Source organism: Pecten maximus, chromosome 6 (assembly GCF_902652985.1).
Source record: "Pecten maximus chromosome 6, xPecMax1.1, whole genome shotgun sequence".
Classification (NCBI taxonomy): Eukaryota; Metazoa; Mollusca; class Bivalvia; order Pectinida; family Pectinidae; genus Pecten; species Pecten maximus.
This window is the reverse complement of record NC_047020.1, coordinates 27,078,460-27,096,878: the sequence shown is the minus strand read 5'-3', so window position 1 is coordinate 27,096,878 and position 18,419 is coordinate 27,078,460. Positions and strand designations below refer to the sequence as shown.

The following is an 18,419-nucleotide window of genomic DNA, read 5'->3' as shown; positions in this document are numbered from 1 at the left end:
AGAAATATGTTTAAATAACAGATTTTCACTGCACACATTCCCCCTCTTACTACAAATTAGAATAGTTGACAGGTGTAATTTGTACAGTATGGCAAGTTGTCATTAATTTATATATGGAAACTTTTTTTAATGATATAACATAACTGTACCATATTATTTTTTTGAAATAAAATCTAATATGATAGGTTTCTGCATAAGGTAATGAGAAGTTTTATAGATTTTATAATTTGGTAACATTCTTCCAAGATCTAGAATAACCCACAAATTATCTGAATTGTTGTAGAAAATCCAAATCTATGATCTGATTTGACAATATGGGAACTGGAAAAGCTCAGTCAAACTAAAAGCTGAATTAAGATAATTACCAGAGAGTAAATGCAGGCATGCAACATCCTTTGTATCGGCTATACGTGTATATATACTGTATACATTTTTGTACATAAATGATCTATCTTAATAAGATCATCAAATTATTATTATTTGATTTGCAGTAAAGAATATATAATTTATGATGTAATGATAAGGTTTGCAGTGTTGGATACTTCCTGTTTCATTTCTAGCATCTTCTCTTAACCCATACACAAATATTAACAAGTAAAAAGAAGATATCTAAGTTTACGTGTATATGGCCTGTTACCTTTTATTTCCACGCCTCCAAACCTGGGTGACCTTGACTGTCAACCTGATGACCTTAACCTTTGGTTGTGCAGCATCTTGTTTACATTTAGGCAAAGACTAGTGTAACGTGCACCAGGGGTACAACGTAGCAGTAACCCATCCAAGAGCAGACCAAGTCAATGTTGCTCAACTTCGGAACACAGACACGACACTCGACTGCACAGCCACAAAAGCTATTGGGACTTAATGCAGCTGAATGCTCATATCCATGAACTATCACATTACCACTTTTGCCGATAGGCTCACTAGAAGTTTCCATTGGTTCAACTGACATCCTCAGCACACAGACAGCTGTCCCTCTTGTTGTTATAGTGGTGCCACCTAATGACCATGAACGGTGATCATCACACTAGCCGCAGTGTTTAAGCCCATCTTGACTTTACTGATTTCCTTCCGTCTGATCCGATCACTGAAACGTGAATTATTCAAACATTTTGGTGTGACTGTCGGTGGTGGAACTTCAGTCTGAAGTTAGCCTGGTGAAACTTTCAGCCTCTGAAGTTAGCCTGGTGGAACTTTCAGTCTCTGAAGTTAGCCTGGTGGAATTTCAGTTTCTGAATTTATCCGTAACTCTGCAGCTGGAATTTATTCTAACATGGTTTAAATGTAGTACTAGTTTAAAACATGTCATCACAAAACAAAATTTCAACTAACCACACCCCTGATTTCAATCAGTATTTTGACAGTTCCATGGCAAAAAGCAATGGATGAATAAGTTCAAGAGGATTTGGCCAAACAGAACCTAGATATTTTCAGAAACCACTTTTTCATTTGTAGTACCATTGGCCTTAATATTAGGCTCCTGAAAAGTAATTCCAAGCATTTTAGCTAGTGACTTCTGCAGAAAAGTGCTTGGTGCAAAATTCTGAGAGGAATCAACCCAACAGAACTTCAGCTAGCTATTTGCCAGTTGTATCAACAGTGACCTTGACATTTGACCTCTAGACCAGAAAAGTATTTCAAAGAATGCACTTTCCTCAGGAAGCAAGGAATGGAGCTGAATCAGCCCAACAGAACTATATATTGTAAATATCTAGAAAACACAAGAGGAAAGTACTGCCAGATGGACTCCAGGCTGGACAGATTTAGACCACTACAATATATTCTGGCTTTCCCCCCCCCCCCCCGAATGAATGGATAATAAACCTGTCTTAACCAATAATGTACAGAGATGAAGTTGTCATGAAGTACATTTAAACAACAAAGTTTGGGAAAATTCAGACACTTAGTTCTACCTGCTCTATCTAAAATACAGCGAAAAGTTGTACATTGTTGACACTTGGCTGCTGCATCAACAATTTTGTTGATTTCTTTGTGTGTATACAGTTCATTTTAAATGTTTATGAAAGATAACTCCAGTAACGAAGACACCAATATTTCAAGTATTTTTATTCCTTCATCATTCAGGCATGAAATCAGTGACTGGTGGATGTGATTGAGAATACGATATATAATAAAAGTCCAGATATATAATGATTACCACCACTGGTAAATTCATTTAATACAAAAAAACATTCACTATAGATGGCTTAATTCAAAATATTAAAGTTTCCTGTGTATGACATAAAAAACATGAAATATTAATTGTTGTTAAAACTTTCAAAACCAAAATAAAACATTATAATAAGTTTGTTACATTGGTGAATAATCTAGCAGACTGTCAAACAACTGCATGATGGATGTTCATAATTATACCCCTAAGCTTGTACAGCTTTGGACTCAATATAGACTAGTAATAATTAGAGTGTGCTGTGATAGTTACCATCTCCTGGCAATACAAAATCATTTCAAGTACACTTCTGGGATACCAAAGTAAAGATCACGTACAATGTTTTCCCTAGTCATCAATTTTTACATTTCAATTTAATCCATCATTTGCTCCAGCAATCATTTTTCACATACCACTTTAATCTACCCAAGTATTATTTTCTCTAGTCATCAGTTTTCACAAACCACTTTAATCTATTATTTCCTCCAGTCATCAATGTTCACATTTAATTTTAATATATTATTTTCTCCAGTCACCAATTTTCACATTTCACTTTAATCCATTAAATCACCCAGTAATAAATGTTCACATTTCCCATTACAAAGTACAAGTATAGAGGCATGGCTGGACATTATACACAAGGCTACAGATAAAAGCAATGCAAGTTAAATACAAACATTTACATAGAACAAGGCATTTAGGCCATATCATTACATAATTATAACATATATTTAAATTTTGGATCATGGAGTTATAAACAATACATAGTCTCTCAGTCTTAGCTGACAATATTGTATTGCTTTCATTATGTATTTATCAATAGAGTACAATAGAAATTCTATAATTGTCAACAGATATTCTTGATGAATGCATTCGATAAATACACCAGAAAAAGCTATCATATTTTGTGACCAAATACTTATATAACTGTAAAAAGTTGAAATTTTACAATTTTATATGGTCCTGATCAGATTTGCTGTTAATACTATATATATATATATATATATATTAAGTATAGTTCACATAGTCTGTGTATATCACTATAACATTATACCAGTTTTACAAACCTGTCACTGTAAAGGTATCTCCTTGTGATTGGTCGATGCAAATGTTAGAGAATATGGCTGTGGACATGAGGCTGAACATTTCTTGACTTAGCTAGGTGTTGTAGTGTCTTATATGGTCAGAGATTTAGGTCGAAAGGGAGGGGACAGTGTCATAAAAATATTGTTTAATCTCAGAAAGAGAAATATTGTGTAGTTAGTGAAAAGCAAGAACAGGTTGCATGATATATCTACTATTATGAACTGAAAGTCTTTTTAAGTTAAGGGAAAAAAACAACAGAAATAAGTTATACAATGTACACAGAAACCAGTCTATTAGCCAGCTTGTACAATTCATACAGAAACCTTACACTATAGAGTACTGGATTCTAGTCAGTTACATGTAACAACATTACCCTAATTAGCAGAACCACAACAACTAAAATAACACAAGTGATTAGGATGTACTCATCAGAACACATCACTGCTTTGAGGTAATTTTTTTAAATAAAAAAACATTTTTTGAGGTAACTTCTACTACATACTTATGTATTTCACAATCAATGTTTTTCTAGGATGTAATTTAAGAAAATAACCCTAACTTTATAATGACTACTTTATCAGCAATCATTTAATTAATATCCAGTCATTAAAATAATACAGAATGAAAAAAATAATGACTTAATTGTACTCAAATTATTATAAGTATAGCTATTTTCCCAAACAAAGATACTTAATCAAATACATCTATGTTAATTAATGTCTGAAATAATGACTATATAGAAATACAAATGTATCAACATCATTTACTAAGTATGCCAACATGTTAAAACCCTGAAAGTCTTCCATGGCAATTTCCTTAATTAATCCACTCCATCAGTACACCATGTCTATAGAAGTTAGTCAATGAAATATCACTGAATAGAGGGAGAGGAAAGGGAGATTACTCTGGAAAGGAGTAATCTTTGGTTTGTTTTTGTTTAACGTCCTATTAACAGCCAGGGTCATTTAAGGACGTGCCAGGTTTTGGAGGTGGAGGAAAGCCGGAGTACCCAGAGAAAAACCACCGGCCTACGGTCAGTACCTGGCAACTGCCCCACGTAGGTTTCAAACTCGCAACCCAGTGATGGAGGGCTAGTGATAAAGTGTCGGGACACCTTAACCACTCGGCCACCGCGGCCCCCAGGAAAGGAGTAATCACTGACTAGTCATCAACAATGGCCTACTCTAAGTGTCAACTATTTTCTTAGTCTGGCTGTTCCATCTAATGTGATGACATATAGGTATGAACAACAATCAATCACTGCTGTGCTTCCAGATAGGTGACACATGCGCAAACAAAGTCTAGTTGCTGTAGTTGGACCAAAGGAAATCAGTGGTTGAGTCGACTGGACATGCGCATAATAATTTTTTGTTTCTCTACACATGCAAATGTAACCAAAAGTGAGTTCCCTTTTTCAATATTTAGATCATAGTCACTATAGTAAACACTCGAAGTAGGCTAGTCTCTGCCTTCATCGGCTATCACACTGTAAGTCTCTGCCCTCATCGGCTGTCACACGTATAAGTCTGCCCTCATCTGCTGTCACACGTATAAGTCTCTGCCCTCATCTGCTGTCAAACGTATAAGTCTGCCCTCATCTGCTGTCACACTTCATAAGTCTCTGCCCTCATCGGCTGTCACAATTTCAATTCTCTGCCCTCATCGGCTATCATGTACACTATAAGTTTCTTCCTGCATCAGCTGTCACACTTATAATAATAAAGTATCTGCCCTCATCATATGTCACACGTATAAGTCTCTGCCCTCATCAGCCGTCATACTTATAAGTCTCCTGCTGTCACACATATAAGTCTCTGCCCTCATCATATGTCACACGTATAAGTCTCTGCCCTCATCAGTCGTCATACTTATAAGTCTCCTGCTGTCACACATATAAGTCTCTGCCCTCATCATATGTCACACGTATAAGTCTCTGCCCTCATCAGCCGTCATACTTATGGGTCTGCCCTCATTGGCTGTCACACTTACAAGTCTCCTGCTGTTACTCTTACAAGTCTCCTGCTGTCACATTATATGTCTCTGCCCTCATCGGCTGTCACATACACTATACGTTTCTTCCCGCATCAGCTGTCACACTTACAAGTCTCCTGCCGTCACCAGTTGTCACACTTAAGTCTCTGCCCCCCCATCGACTGTCACTTACAGAATGGTGATCAATGGTGAGAGTGAAATTTGAATATTGTACCAGAAAGTTCTTACTGTGATGAGGGATGGTAACAATATTTCTCCATGCTGAAGGATTAATGGGAGGGGCTACCAGTTAAATAGATGACTGCTTCAGGAGATGTATTATTGCTCAGGGATATTATACTACCAGGAAGAAAGGAAGATGGGGAAGGAAGCAGTTACATGTATATATATATAGATGTGGAGAAATGGATTATAGCTTGGTTTGGATAAAAACAAAGTGCACATGTGTCTATTTATTATTTATCATAAACCAAAGAATTCTGTTACATCTGTCTCAAAATGTTAATTAATTATTTATACCATTTTACTTACAGCACTAAAGAGTTCATTTACATCTGGTACAGTAGATCTAGAATAGTAGAATTAAAATGTTCCTCATATTTAGTACAACATAACATCCCCACAGTGTGGATTACACCACAGTATATCCTCACATTGCTATTTCCTCTAAAGGACTCAAGTTATTCTCTTTATTTTGTTACTGTGTTCTTCCCTATCGTGAAATATGTCATTAAATATGAAACTTACTTCCCTCAGATAAATATAGTTTATATGGTACATAGTGCATACTGGAAAAATTCAGATACACAGCATGCATTATTATTTTTATAGTGACAACAAAAGTGCAATGAAAGATGAAATGTTTATATAAATGTCTGGGGTATGATATGAAATAAAATCGTATCTGTGAAAACAAAGGTAATTGCTACTTTAATTATTTGAAGAAGTATCTCCTTTTCAAAATCAATTGATAAAATATTTGAAATATTTGAAAAATGCATTGATGATAAATTTCAAAATCTATTTTTTTCTTTATATTGGTAGTTATGTACCAAACACCTGCTGTCTTCTACATCAGCTGTCCATACACATGTAATGCTGTTACATTGACCCTTTTAAAGGGAGATAATTCTTATAAAAAAAATCATAGCTATTCCGGTCTCTCACAACTAATTCAGCCAATCAGCTGATGTTTCTCCTGAACCAAGACCCTAAAGAAAATGTGTTTCTTATATTTGTAGCTGTTTTCCTTAGTTAATAATATATGAAATGGGTACTTTCCATAAACAAGAATAAAGAGTATGTAGGGTCTTGAGATTTGGAAAATCAAAAATATTAAACCCGTCACATAGCATAATTTGTCAGGTAGCAAAATCTTCAAACTTTGATTTGATGTAAATTTCACATCAATTGAACTTCAAATGAGCAATCGAGGGGATGGAGTCACTCGTAATAACATGTAGTGAAATAATTAGTTGTGTGAGACCTACAATGCTAGTAATGTACTAAAAGAAGGTAGTACACTGTATATTCTGAAATCAAGACAGCAGTGTCGGCCTCACTCTACAAAAATGTTACTTATTGAGTACTTAAATCAGGTATACAAATGCAGATACAATGTGTAAAAATTACAACTTTTAGAGAAGCCTTGTATCAAAACTTCATTTCATTGATATAAGGTTCCGATATCTGTCTACATCACAAACAAGTTATGGTCTGATAGACTGGTCAGACTCAATCATATTTTTATCAAGACCAGTTTATCATCATCTATCTATGTTAACTAATTCTATCAGGCAACAAACATCAATCAGAAACCAGTTGGGAGTTTATGTCAAATTTCTTAACTAATGAACACATCTCTCCAGATTAAGTTTAATTGATCAACACAACATAATCCTCCCCGGATATAAGTATAGGAAGGAAGGATCTAAACTGTTTTAATCTGATAGATTTTAATATAGTTCCTGGTGGTATGTTAACTGATAAGTGTTTGAGTCGGTAGCTGTATCTAGTGGTGATAATACTTGTACATGTAAGTAACACTGTATGTAAGTATATATGTACTGTCAGTACTGCAGACACAGTCAAGAAAATACAAATGGGATGGCTATATATATCCTAATTTTAATCCTACCAGCATTTGTTTGAAAGTTTATGGTTTGTACTTTAGGCAAAGAAAACGATTTTACTTATAGGTTTTTTTGGAACTGGTCTGAGACTGGATTCCCAATTCTGCCTAAAAATCCTGATACTGTTGTTCTTATAGATTGTGAAGGATTCACTACAACAGAAACTAATTTCATATTCCTGCCAATTGTAATTTATAAATAATTCCAATTATTCATGTTAATTGAACAATACACAACGGTAATAAATAACAGAAAAAAACGTTTGATCCTTTAAGCACCCAGTAGTTTGTTAGTTAAATTGGTATGTTTTCCTCCTGGCTATTACGTTCATATATAATACATTGTATATAAACCACAACTGGGTGCTACATCTATATACCACATTTGTGATTAGCTGTTGAAATAAAAAAATATACAGCTACATATTTCTTTTGTTTTTTCTTCCATTATTAAGCTTTGTGTAAAATATCATAACTGTTACAGTTACAACACAATAGCTGTAATAGGTTTGGCATGACAGGTTTAAAATGTACAGTTAAGTCATGATTACTTGTACAACACGTGAACAGTCATTCATGATACAGAGCCACCAAACGATACAGACATACAGGCATAGCACTGGTCATCATACTGGCTTCTCATATTCAAATTTGGCTGGATACACAGTAATTGAAATCAAGATGATCTTGGACAAGTTTTGATCATTAAATAGAAAATGCAGCAGCAACAATTTAAAAGAGAAAACATACCTGTTAGATGATTTAAATATGATATAAGGTATTGAACCACAATTTCGTCTGTATAACATGTGATATGACCTGTGACGTTAGGTATTGAACCACAGATTCATCTGTATAACATGTGATATGACCTGTGACGTTAGATATTGAACCACAGATTCGTCTGTATAACATGTGATATGACCTGTGACGTTAGGTATTGAACCACAGATTCGTCTGTATAACATATTATATGACCTGTGCCCTGGCTTGTAGACGCCTGGATAGCCTTATTGGATTAACCATGTAACTTGTACTAAATCACATGGTCTGTGTCATGAAGACACTTGTACAGACTTAATCACATGGTCTGTGTCATGAAGACACTTGTACAGACTAAACCACATGGTCTGTGTCATGAAGACGCTTACACAGACTGAATCACATGGCCTGTGTCCTGGAGACACTTGTACAAACTGAACCACATGGCCTGTGTCATGAAGACTCTTGTACAAACTGAACCACATGGCCTGTGTCATGAAGACACTTGTACAAACTGAACCACATGGTCTGTGTCCTGGAGACACTTGTACAAACTGAACCACATGGTCTGTGTCATGAAGACACTTGTACAAATTGAATCACACGGTCTGTGTCCTGGAGACATTTGTACAGCCTGAACTTCATGATCAAGCTGTGCCCTTGAGACACTTGTACAGACTGAACCATGTTGTCTACTGTACATGTCCTGGAGTCACTTGTACAGACTGAACTACATGCCTATCTCCTAGAGAGACTTGTAAGTTGTACAGACTGAACTACATACATGTACAGACTGAACCCTGTGACCATTGTACATGTACAGACAGAACCCTGTGACCATTGTACATGTACAGACTGAACCCTGTGACCATTGTACATGTACAGTCTGAACCCTGTGACCATTGTACATGTACAGACCAAGCAACAAAGTCATGAGTAGATACAGTTATATATGTCTTTATTCATCATAACTTATGCCCCAGAAGTTTTAAAAATTGACAAGAAAAGGCCTCTAAAAAGAACTTTACAACAAAATCCATCAAGAGTTGTGGTTTATGATACCACTTTTCTGTATGCGTTTATTATAAATTAACTTCAGCTGATCTTAATTGGGGTTAGGCAGTGGTGTGTTAATGATAAATCATACAAATAGATATCTTAAAAAGCTGAAAGTGTGCTTATTTCATCAAGGGTGCTAATAATGACGAATATGGTTTATACAGACTTAAGGTACAGCTCTGGTGTCATGTGTACAATATTGGCCCCTCTTACAATGAACAACACAGCCATTTGAGTATCAATATCCTCATAATGTCCATGTCCACTGTCACACCGCTCCCTTTATTTTCAATATCAAGCTCCACATGCATGTTTTGAACGAAAAAGAAAAATACGTATACATATATAAATATGATAACCTCATGATCAGTAATAACAATATTCAACAACACCCGGAGCTTTGTGATTTGCCTTTTCCTGCCAAGTCCACTGTAGGTCCATGTGATGGCTTTGTGTTGTTATCAATCACATCCTCAAGTTCCTTAAGTCTTTTGACAGCAGCACGAAATGCATCATTGACATTAGTGGAATCCTTTGCACTAGTTTCAAAGTAAGGCATGCGTCCATTTGCCTGACACCATTCCCGGGCCTCTTCACTCCCAACCACACGATTTTCTACATCCACTTTGTTTCCAATTATCACAAATGGAAAACTATTTCCGTCTTGTATATCTGCGTAATACAAAAACTCCTTTCTCCACATGCTTAAATTACGATAACTTTGAATGTCATCGACTGCAAAAGTTAGGAGGCAGCAATCAGCCCCCCGGTAAAAAGGGGTACGTAAAGACTTGAATCTTTCTTGTCCTGCAGTATCCCAAATCTGCATCTTGTACAGTTCATTGTCTACTTCTACATCTTTGTTTAGGAATTCCACACCGATTGTGTGGAACGATTGTGCATCAAACTTATTGCTGACAAAGCGGTTCATCAGAGAGCTCTTGCCCACACCTCCATCTCCTAACAACACCACCTTTAGCAGTTTGGCTTTGGCAGCCATGGCAACAGGTCTTACACAATATCCTGAAACGATAAGTACAGGTATTAGTAATTACAACTGTAAATGACATGGTAGATCACAATGTTAACATTTTTATCAGTGATAGACTGATAATATTTTCTATTTCACAAAAGAAATTACCGGTAAGACGTATATTAATGACTAATTTATGTCACACATTTTTACCAAATTCTGGATTCTGGCAACCTGTATTTATGAACGGTGATCAATCACTCCTCAAGCATTGATCGATTTAAGCTAAGGTATAATTGTCAATATAGCATTCATGCAAAACAGTAAGAGTAGGAAAATCAACACTGTGATATATATACACAGTGCATCTTCTTGTTAGCCTCGAGCAGTTCATGATTTCACAGTCTGTTTAGTTAGGAAGCATGAACATTTTTTTTTTAGATGTTAAACATAAAACACATCAGCTGGTGATATAAAGACTTACAGACAATAAGTTGATAGTTCAGATCTCCCAGCATAATATTAGTTAGTTATATATCAGATCTCCCAGCATGTATATCAGATCTCCCAGCATGATATTATTAAGTTATATATATCAGATCTCCCAGCATGTATATCAGATCTCCCAGCATAATATTAGTTAGTTATATATATATCAGATCTCCCAGCATGTATATCAGATCTCCCAGCATGTATATCAGATCTCCCAGCATGTATATCAGATCTCCCAGCATAATATTATTTAGTTATATATATATCAGATTTCCCAGCATGATATTATTTAGTTATATATATCAGATCTCCCAGCATAATATTATTAAGTTATATATATCAGATCTCCCAGCATAATATTATTTGGTTATATATATCAGATCTCCCTGCATGTATATCAGATCTCCCTGCATGTATATCAGATCTCCCAGCATGATATTATTTAGTTATATATCAGATCTCCCAGCATAATATTAGTTATATATATCAGATCTCCCAGCATAATATTAGTTATATATATCAGATCTCCCATGGCCAGCATAATATTTAGTTATATATATCAGATCCCCCAGCATGATATTATTTAGTTTTATACAGTATATATAACCAAATAATTCTATGCTCGGAGATCTAAACTATCAACTTACTGTCTGCAAGCCTTTATATATGGGGCAAAGACGTAAATTCTAACAGTGTGGACATGAAAATGTCAAATTTTTGAGGTAATCCGCCCCTTTATCAAGACACAGATCTAGAGAATACAAATACAATCACATAATATATAAACAGTACTAGAAAATACAATAAGATACAGTAAGACTAGTATGTTTGGTAGTAGTTGAAATAACAACCATGAACCCTTCAAACAAGGCGGTGGCTAGCGTACGTGTGACATGTACAAAGCCATGTTCTATGATGGAACGCTATGTGACCAACAGCCAAGACATCTGAAAACATCCTGCACCTGCAAATGCCGAAATGTTTATGGACGTTTCGTCCCAAAATGATTTTATATGGATACAGTGTATAGGAACAGGTGGACGATATTACATAAATACTTGGTGCATTATCATCCATGAAATGATAATGGATATAATAAATATAATGTGTATAAACTCTGGATGCGCGGGATGTTTTCAAATGTCTTGGCTGTTTGGTCACATAGCGTTCTTTGTCCCATATTAATGTTTCAAGTCATTCGTATCCAGCATACAATTAAACCTTTACAAGGATCCAGTGTTACCCGGATATTACCGTTTATATTACTTTTTGACCCATATATATATATATATAAATATACAGGTATTTAACATTCACAATATTCCATCAATAAAGCATTTTTGATTTAATTAAATTCATCTGTAATATCTGTAATTTTTGTGGGATACTTCCAGATGAGTCCAGATCACCATTTCAAAAATGTGTATGAGTCCCAATACATTGTACTAATAAAAGAGATAGTGTGTGTATTCAAAATTTCAGCGACTCCCACGTGCACGGAAATAGCAGAATCCTAGGACTCGAGTCCCAAAATTCTGCACGACTACAATAATTTTGTAACCAACATTATCAACGTATATCAAAGCTATGAAATATCCATCTCTGTCTTCTTTTACCTTTCTAGCTAAATCACAAAACATACCAGTTCCCAGGTCACTAAAAAGCTTGACCTGTACCTGCGGTCCGACAATATAGTAATTTCAACTGTAGAGAGCTTAATTAGGTCAGTGTACAGAAAGCCAACAGAACAATAATTAAATGGCTACTTGTGGCCAGAGATGTATTAAAGTTCCGTATGTATTATTGATGACCAACTTTCCCCTCTGTGTTTAATTACCTAGTCCCTATTGTAACCTAGTTTTACACACTGACTATGTAAACATATATTGGTGATCTATAGATTTTTGTAGGTGTCACGTCTTTACTACAAATTCCTTCTCAAGCACAACAGCAAGTACTATAGGACAACCAAGTACTACTTACTGACAACTGATAGCATAACAAACCATGCTTATCTTACCAAATATGGAGACATATTTTTAGACAATTAACATTACATTCTGTTTCATTTTCCTATTGAATTTAACTTCTTCGCTGCTTTCAGTCTAGATCTATAGTTCCTTGGCTGGCCTAGGCCTTCTGGTATAATTATAAGATAAATAAGTACATGTTGGACTTATTGAAGGTTACTAGTACACACATACAGGTTAGACTTATTGAAGGTTACCAATACACACAGGTTAGACTTATTGAAGGTTACCAATACACACAGGTTAGACTTAAGCTTATTGAAGGTTACCAATACACACAGGTTAAGACTTATTGAAGGTTACCAGTACACACAGGTTAGACTTATTGAAGGTTACCAATACACACAGGTTAGACTTATTGAAGGTTACGAGTACACACATACTACATAGGTTAGACTTATTGAAGGTTACCAATACACACAGGTTAGACTTATTGAAGGTTACCAATACACACAGGTTAGACTTATTCCAGGTTACCAGTACACACATGTTAGACTTATTCAAAGTTACCAGTACACACAGGTTAGACTTATTGAAGGTTACCAATACACACAGGTTAGACTTATTGAAAGTTACCAGTACACACAGGTTAGACTTATTGAAGGTTACGAGTACACAGGTTAGACTTATTGAAGGTTACCAGTACACACAGGTTAGACTTATTGAAAGTTACCAGTACACACAGGTTAGACTTATTGAAAGTTACCAGTACACACAGGTTAGACTTATTGAAAGTTACCAGTACACACAGGTTAGACTTATTGAAGGTTACGAGTACACAGGTTAGACTTATTGAAGGTTACCAGTACACACATGTTAGACTTATTGAAGGCTACCAGTACACACATACTACATAGGTTAGACTTATTGAAGATTACCAGTACACACATGTTAGACTTATTGAAGGTTACCAATACACACAGGTTAGACTTATTCAAGGTTACCAGTACACACACAGGTTAGACTTATTGAAGGTTACCAATACACACAGGTTAGACTTATTCAAGGTTACCAGTACACACAGGTTAGACTTATTCAAGGTTACCAGTACACACAGGTTAGACTTATTCAAGGTTACCAGTACACACAGGTTAGACTTATTGAAGGTTACCAGTACACACATGTTAGACTTATTGAAGGTTACCAGTATACACAGGTTAGACTTATTGAAGGCTACCAGTACACACACAGGTTAGACTTATTGAAGGTTACCAGTACACACACATTAAGACTTATTGAAGGTTACCATGCAGTTCACACGTTAAGACTTAATGAAGGTTACCAGTACACACACAGGTAAGACTTGAAATTCAGGGTTACCAGTACACACACAGGTTAAACTTATGGATAGCTACTAGCAAAGGCAGAAGTTGATGCACATGAAGTATACACATTTTTACCTGTGTTCAACACACAGGTTGATTAACGATCATACATGCTCTGATCTTTACAGATTGTCTACGGACCAGTGATTATAAGATACATTGGGATCTGTTCCTCTTTCCATGTAACTTGAGTTATTGCACACCAGGTAAATCTTACAACAATGTGTATTGTTATACAACCAGTTTTTCATCTATATATCCATAACATTATGTTTGGTATTTCTCTACCATCAACTCTGTTTGATAATTTTATAACACATCTTAATATCAAATTGATGTGTCACAGCCCAGATGTTTATTAATAAGAAGAATCTGCGCATTCATGATTTGTGACCTACTTACCAATATTTTAGAATTTCTGTTTGAATCAAGTCTTTTTGTCTTAACATTAAAAAATAAAGTTTTATTAACTATCCCCATACTTAAAAATTGTCCGTAGTGAGTTTTAGTAATCAAACTATGAAAAGCCCATGCAACTATTAATGGCAAAAAACATAATTTTACATGGCAGTAGTAATTATTTTTGTAATTAGTGCCATTTCAGCAAAAGGATGATACAGACTCCTTTTCTACCTGGGACCAATGGGCGACTGCTATAAACAGGGATACAGCACCTCACATTGGGTTACTATTGTTATATTTGGTTTTTATTTTAATCTATGTGAGGATTTTTACCAGGCCTGTTAAAATCCACAGCTGCATATTAAAATAAATCTCAGTTCAGTTCATGATTTAACCCTTAGTTTAATATATCACTCTATGTATATGTATATATAAGTGCAGGGGTCAGTGTTGTGGAACTGGTCCGGCTAAATGACAGTGTCCACAGGTAGCTCAATCGGTAAGAGTGTCCATCTAGAGTTTGGAGGTCTCAGGTTTGAGTCACAGCCTGATCATTGCATTCTTTCTATCGATCCCGTTACTTTTGGCACCCAAATATACCAAGGAAGGTGGCATCACTCAATTAGGAGTCTTTTGTGTGTCTTCAGGTTTGTTAGATTTGGTTGAAGGAGGCAGGAATGTAGCAGAATTGGACCGAGTTGAATGCCAGTGGCCAGGTAGCTCAAATGATGGACTGAGTTGAATGCCAGTGGCCAGGTAGCTCAAATGATGGACTGAGTTGAATGCCAGTGGCCAGGTAGCTCAAATGATGGACTGAGTTGAATGCCAGTGGCCAGGTAGCTCAAATGATGGACTGAGTTGAATGCCAGTGGCCAGGTAGCTCAAATGATGGACTGAGTTGAATGCCAGTGGCCAGGTAGCTCAAATGATGGACTGAGTTGAATGCCAGTGGCCAGGTAGCTCAAATGATGGACTGAGTTGAATGCCAGTGGCCAGGTAGCTCAAATGATGGACTGAGTTGAATGCCAGTGGCTAGGTAGCTCAAATGATTAGAGCAGCCATTGAGAGTTTCGGAGTGATCCCCAGTTCTGGACCAATTAAGTCACTGTCTGGTTGTTTGCAAATTGTAAACTTTATTTGTTTTACAACAATTGAGAAATAAGGTATTCACCGTATATCAACTTATATCAACCATGCTTGTTGGCCCGGATGGAGTGCCAAAGTTGTTACTGTAGGAGGAAACCAGAGTACCCAGGAAAACCCATGTAGTCTGGCAGGCAACCCTTTAGTTTACCTTTTCACATCAGATCAGAGAATCAAACGCTGCCATGACCACAAAAAATATATACAATAGGTGAAATTAGGCAATTGCATTCTCCCTTCTGTTACATATATATCTATCTAATCCCTCATCTGTATGGACACTTGTAGTTGACATGTATATATGTGTACTTGTTGTTATATATTACAGACGGGCTTCTGAACAGTATCACATGATCCATTGTATGATGTTGCCGGGTGATTGTAAGGTATGGTTATGTCTACCTCACGTATAACACCGCTAAATCATACTGACATCATGTGTTTTAGGGTAGTTCACACCTGTGTGGCCTATGGTGCCTACCTGGTGTTGACAACTGGCCATCACCGACTGTCACATATCGCGACCCCCGGGCACTGCCTACGTATAACGCGTTACCGAAGAACGGCAAGAAGAAAAGACAATGTTACTTAATCAATTATAGTTCTAGATAACCGCAAATAAGCACATGGAATACAATTAAACATTAATACTTACAAAACTCTAGAAAGTCTTTACAAATGCATAGAAGAATCAAGCTCCTGTTATGTCCAACATGATGGCAGGCAAAAATGACGTCACTGATTGTCATGTGACTGATCACGCGGGGATTCCCTTTCCTGTTTCCGTTGCGAGGGAAGCACTTTGTCGACTTTCTCCGAAATTTGTAATGTTTATATAATGTTTACACGCTACGCTATCGATTTTATCATGTCACACACTATGAATTCATAAGTTTATGCATGTGGCGTTTGGTCAACTGTTGACACGATCAGCTGATTTGTCCATTACTCATCGCAACACAAAACATACCATGCCTTGATCAGCTGATCGATTTCTGACAGCATTTATCTCCCCTGGACCAGAGTTTTCTTATTCACACAGCGTCACTACGGTACATTAGAATGACTGCTTTTCAAGATCGACTTAATTTATAAATAAGACATAACATATAACTTAATAAAAATGATTACAACTAAGAATGTTTATATTTCATGGGAAACGAGACAGACGCCTAATAACTGACTCACGGTTAGCACCTGTGGATGACTAGGTACTCATGTGACTTTGATCCACGAATATCGGTCACACATAAAAGTATAACAGTCAGTCCGTATGGAAGATATATGATCGTGTCAGTTTAATGAAGTCCATTAACTATAAGGAAAGCAAGGGGAATTTTTAGCATTTACATAAAAAAATCATGCCTTCCTCTTGAAAATTGTTGTAAAACTCAATTGTTTGTAGAATCTATACATCCATGCCCTTTATGGTCAGCTTAGCTCCCTATTACACAGCAATCAACTTCTTGTGATTCCTGATAAATAAATAAGTTTGAGGTTCACTGAACTTTATAATATCATGTAGTCATTTCTAAATAAATCAATGTTATTTGGCGACAACGTCAATGAGCTAACAAATAATGGTGTAAAAGGTGTGGCGCTTGTACCGAGAGTAAATACGCGTACGGTCTCTGTCACTCAATTGACGGAGCATGCTTCTTTGGCTCAGGAGGTAGAGCCGTGGCTTATCACACCGGAGACTCAGGTTCGATTCCTGTCTCGGGGCTCTCGGCAGGGATGTGTTTTTCCTGTTCTTTTACAATGGTAACAGTTAAATATCGCGCGCGCGCTCTCTCTCTCTCTCTCTCTCTCTCTCTCTCTCTCTCTCTCAATACATATTTAATCGGCGCAGTCCATTCTCCGTGCTGATACACTGTACATTAGTATCGTCACATTTCAGTGGTATAAAGAATCGTATCATTTTGCGTGTTCTTTAACTGGGGACGGATTTTAAGAAAGTTTAGATATATTTTTGTCAAATTCAATTTTGCGTCGTATTGTATAATATAATTCCAATTTCCATATACCAGTAATCGAGAAAAAATGTATTTTGTATTTAATGGTTGACAGTGACCACCAATTACATCGAGGTATTCGATTACATATTTTGTAAATGACACGCGATGCATTCGTTTCTATTTCTGAGTAGTTAGATGAAGGGTTGTCATGAGTAACGTTCATCGTAAAAGTGCTCTTTTTCTTGCATCTGATAGCTTTTCTTCCAAACCAGTTTCATTGTATAAAGCAGAATCATTGACATGTGTAATGAAATAGCAGTTATAATACAAAAGATTGTTTTATGCCTTTTCAAGTAAAGAAGATTCTTGGAGCGTATAGACCCATCCTATAATTCCCACGCACATTCAAAGAACCGGTAAAATAAAAGTAGTTTAAATTTTCAATATTGATCCTAGATTAAGCATGTATAATTCTAACTTTCTGGGTACAATAATATTTTTCATTACAGAATTATAAATATAATTAGTATGATCAGACCATTTCCTGTTTGAATTAAAAAAAATAATAACTTTTAATATTTAAAAGTTGGTTTCAGTACTGAATTTTCAAATTAATTACCAAACATATGATGTCAAGTTGACAATTTAATTTAAAAACGCTTTTAACAAATATAACTACAAACTATCTCTTTATCCAACTATATGACGATTGTAAATCGCAATTCATATCATTTGGTTAACAAATTGGATATGGTGTATGGTACACGTATTTGATTAATTAAGATACGATTATGTCGCAGATGCTGAATGTGGCTTACAGTTATCAACAGTATATGGCTCTGGTTTAATTGATATTTGGTGTTTTATTAAAAATAATGAATTCGTCCATAAATCAGTAG

At 35.9% G+C, this 18,419-nt stretch overlaps 1 protein-coding gene across 1 annotated transcript; it reads right to left on the bottom strand.

Moving 5' to 3' along the window:
- Window positions 1-2,048: 2,048 nt before the first annotated feature.
- LOC117329410 (ras-related protein Rab-9A-like) lies at window positions 2,049-16,478 on the bottom strand. Its single transcript, XM_033887355.1, has 2 exons — window positions 16,218-16,478; window positions 2,049-10,220 (listed from the first exon to the last, which is right to left on the bottom strand). The coding sequence occupies exon 2, from the start codon at window positions 10,195-10,197 to the stop codon at window positions 9,580-9,582; it is 618 nt and encodes a 205-aa protein (XP_033743246.1). The 5' UTR covers window positions 10,198-10,220; window positions 16,218-16,478; the 3' UTR covers window positions 2,049-9,579.
- Between the last annotated feature and the right edge of the window lie 1,941 nt (window positions 16,479-18,419).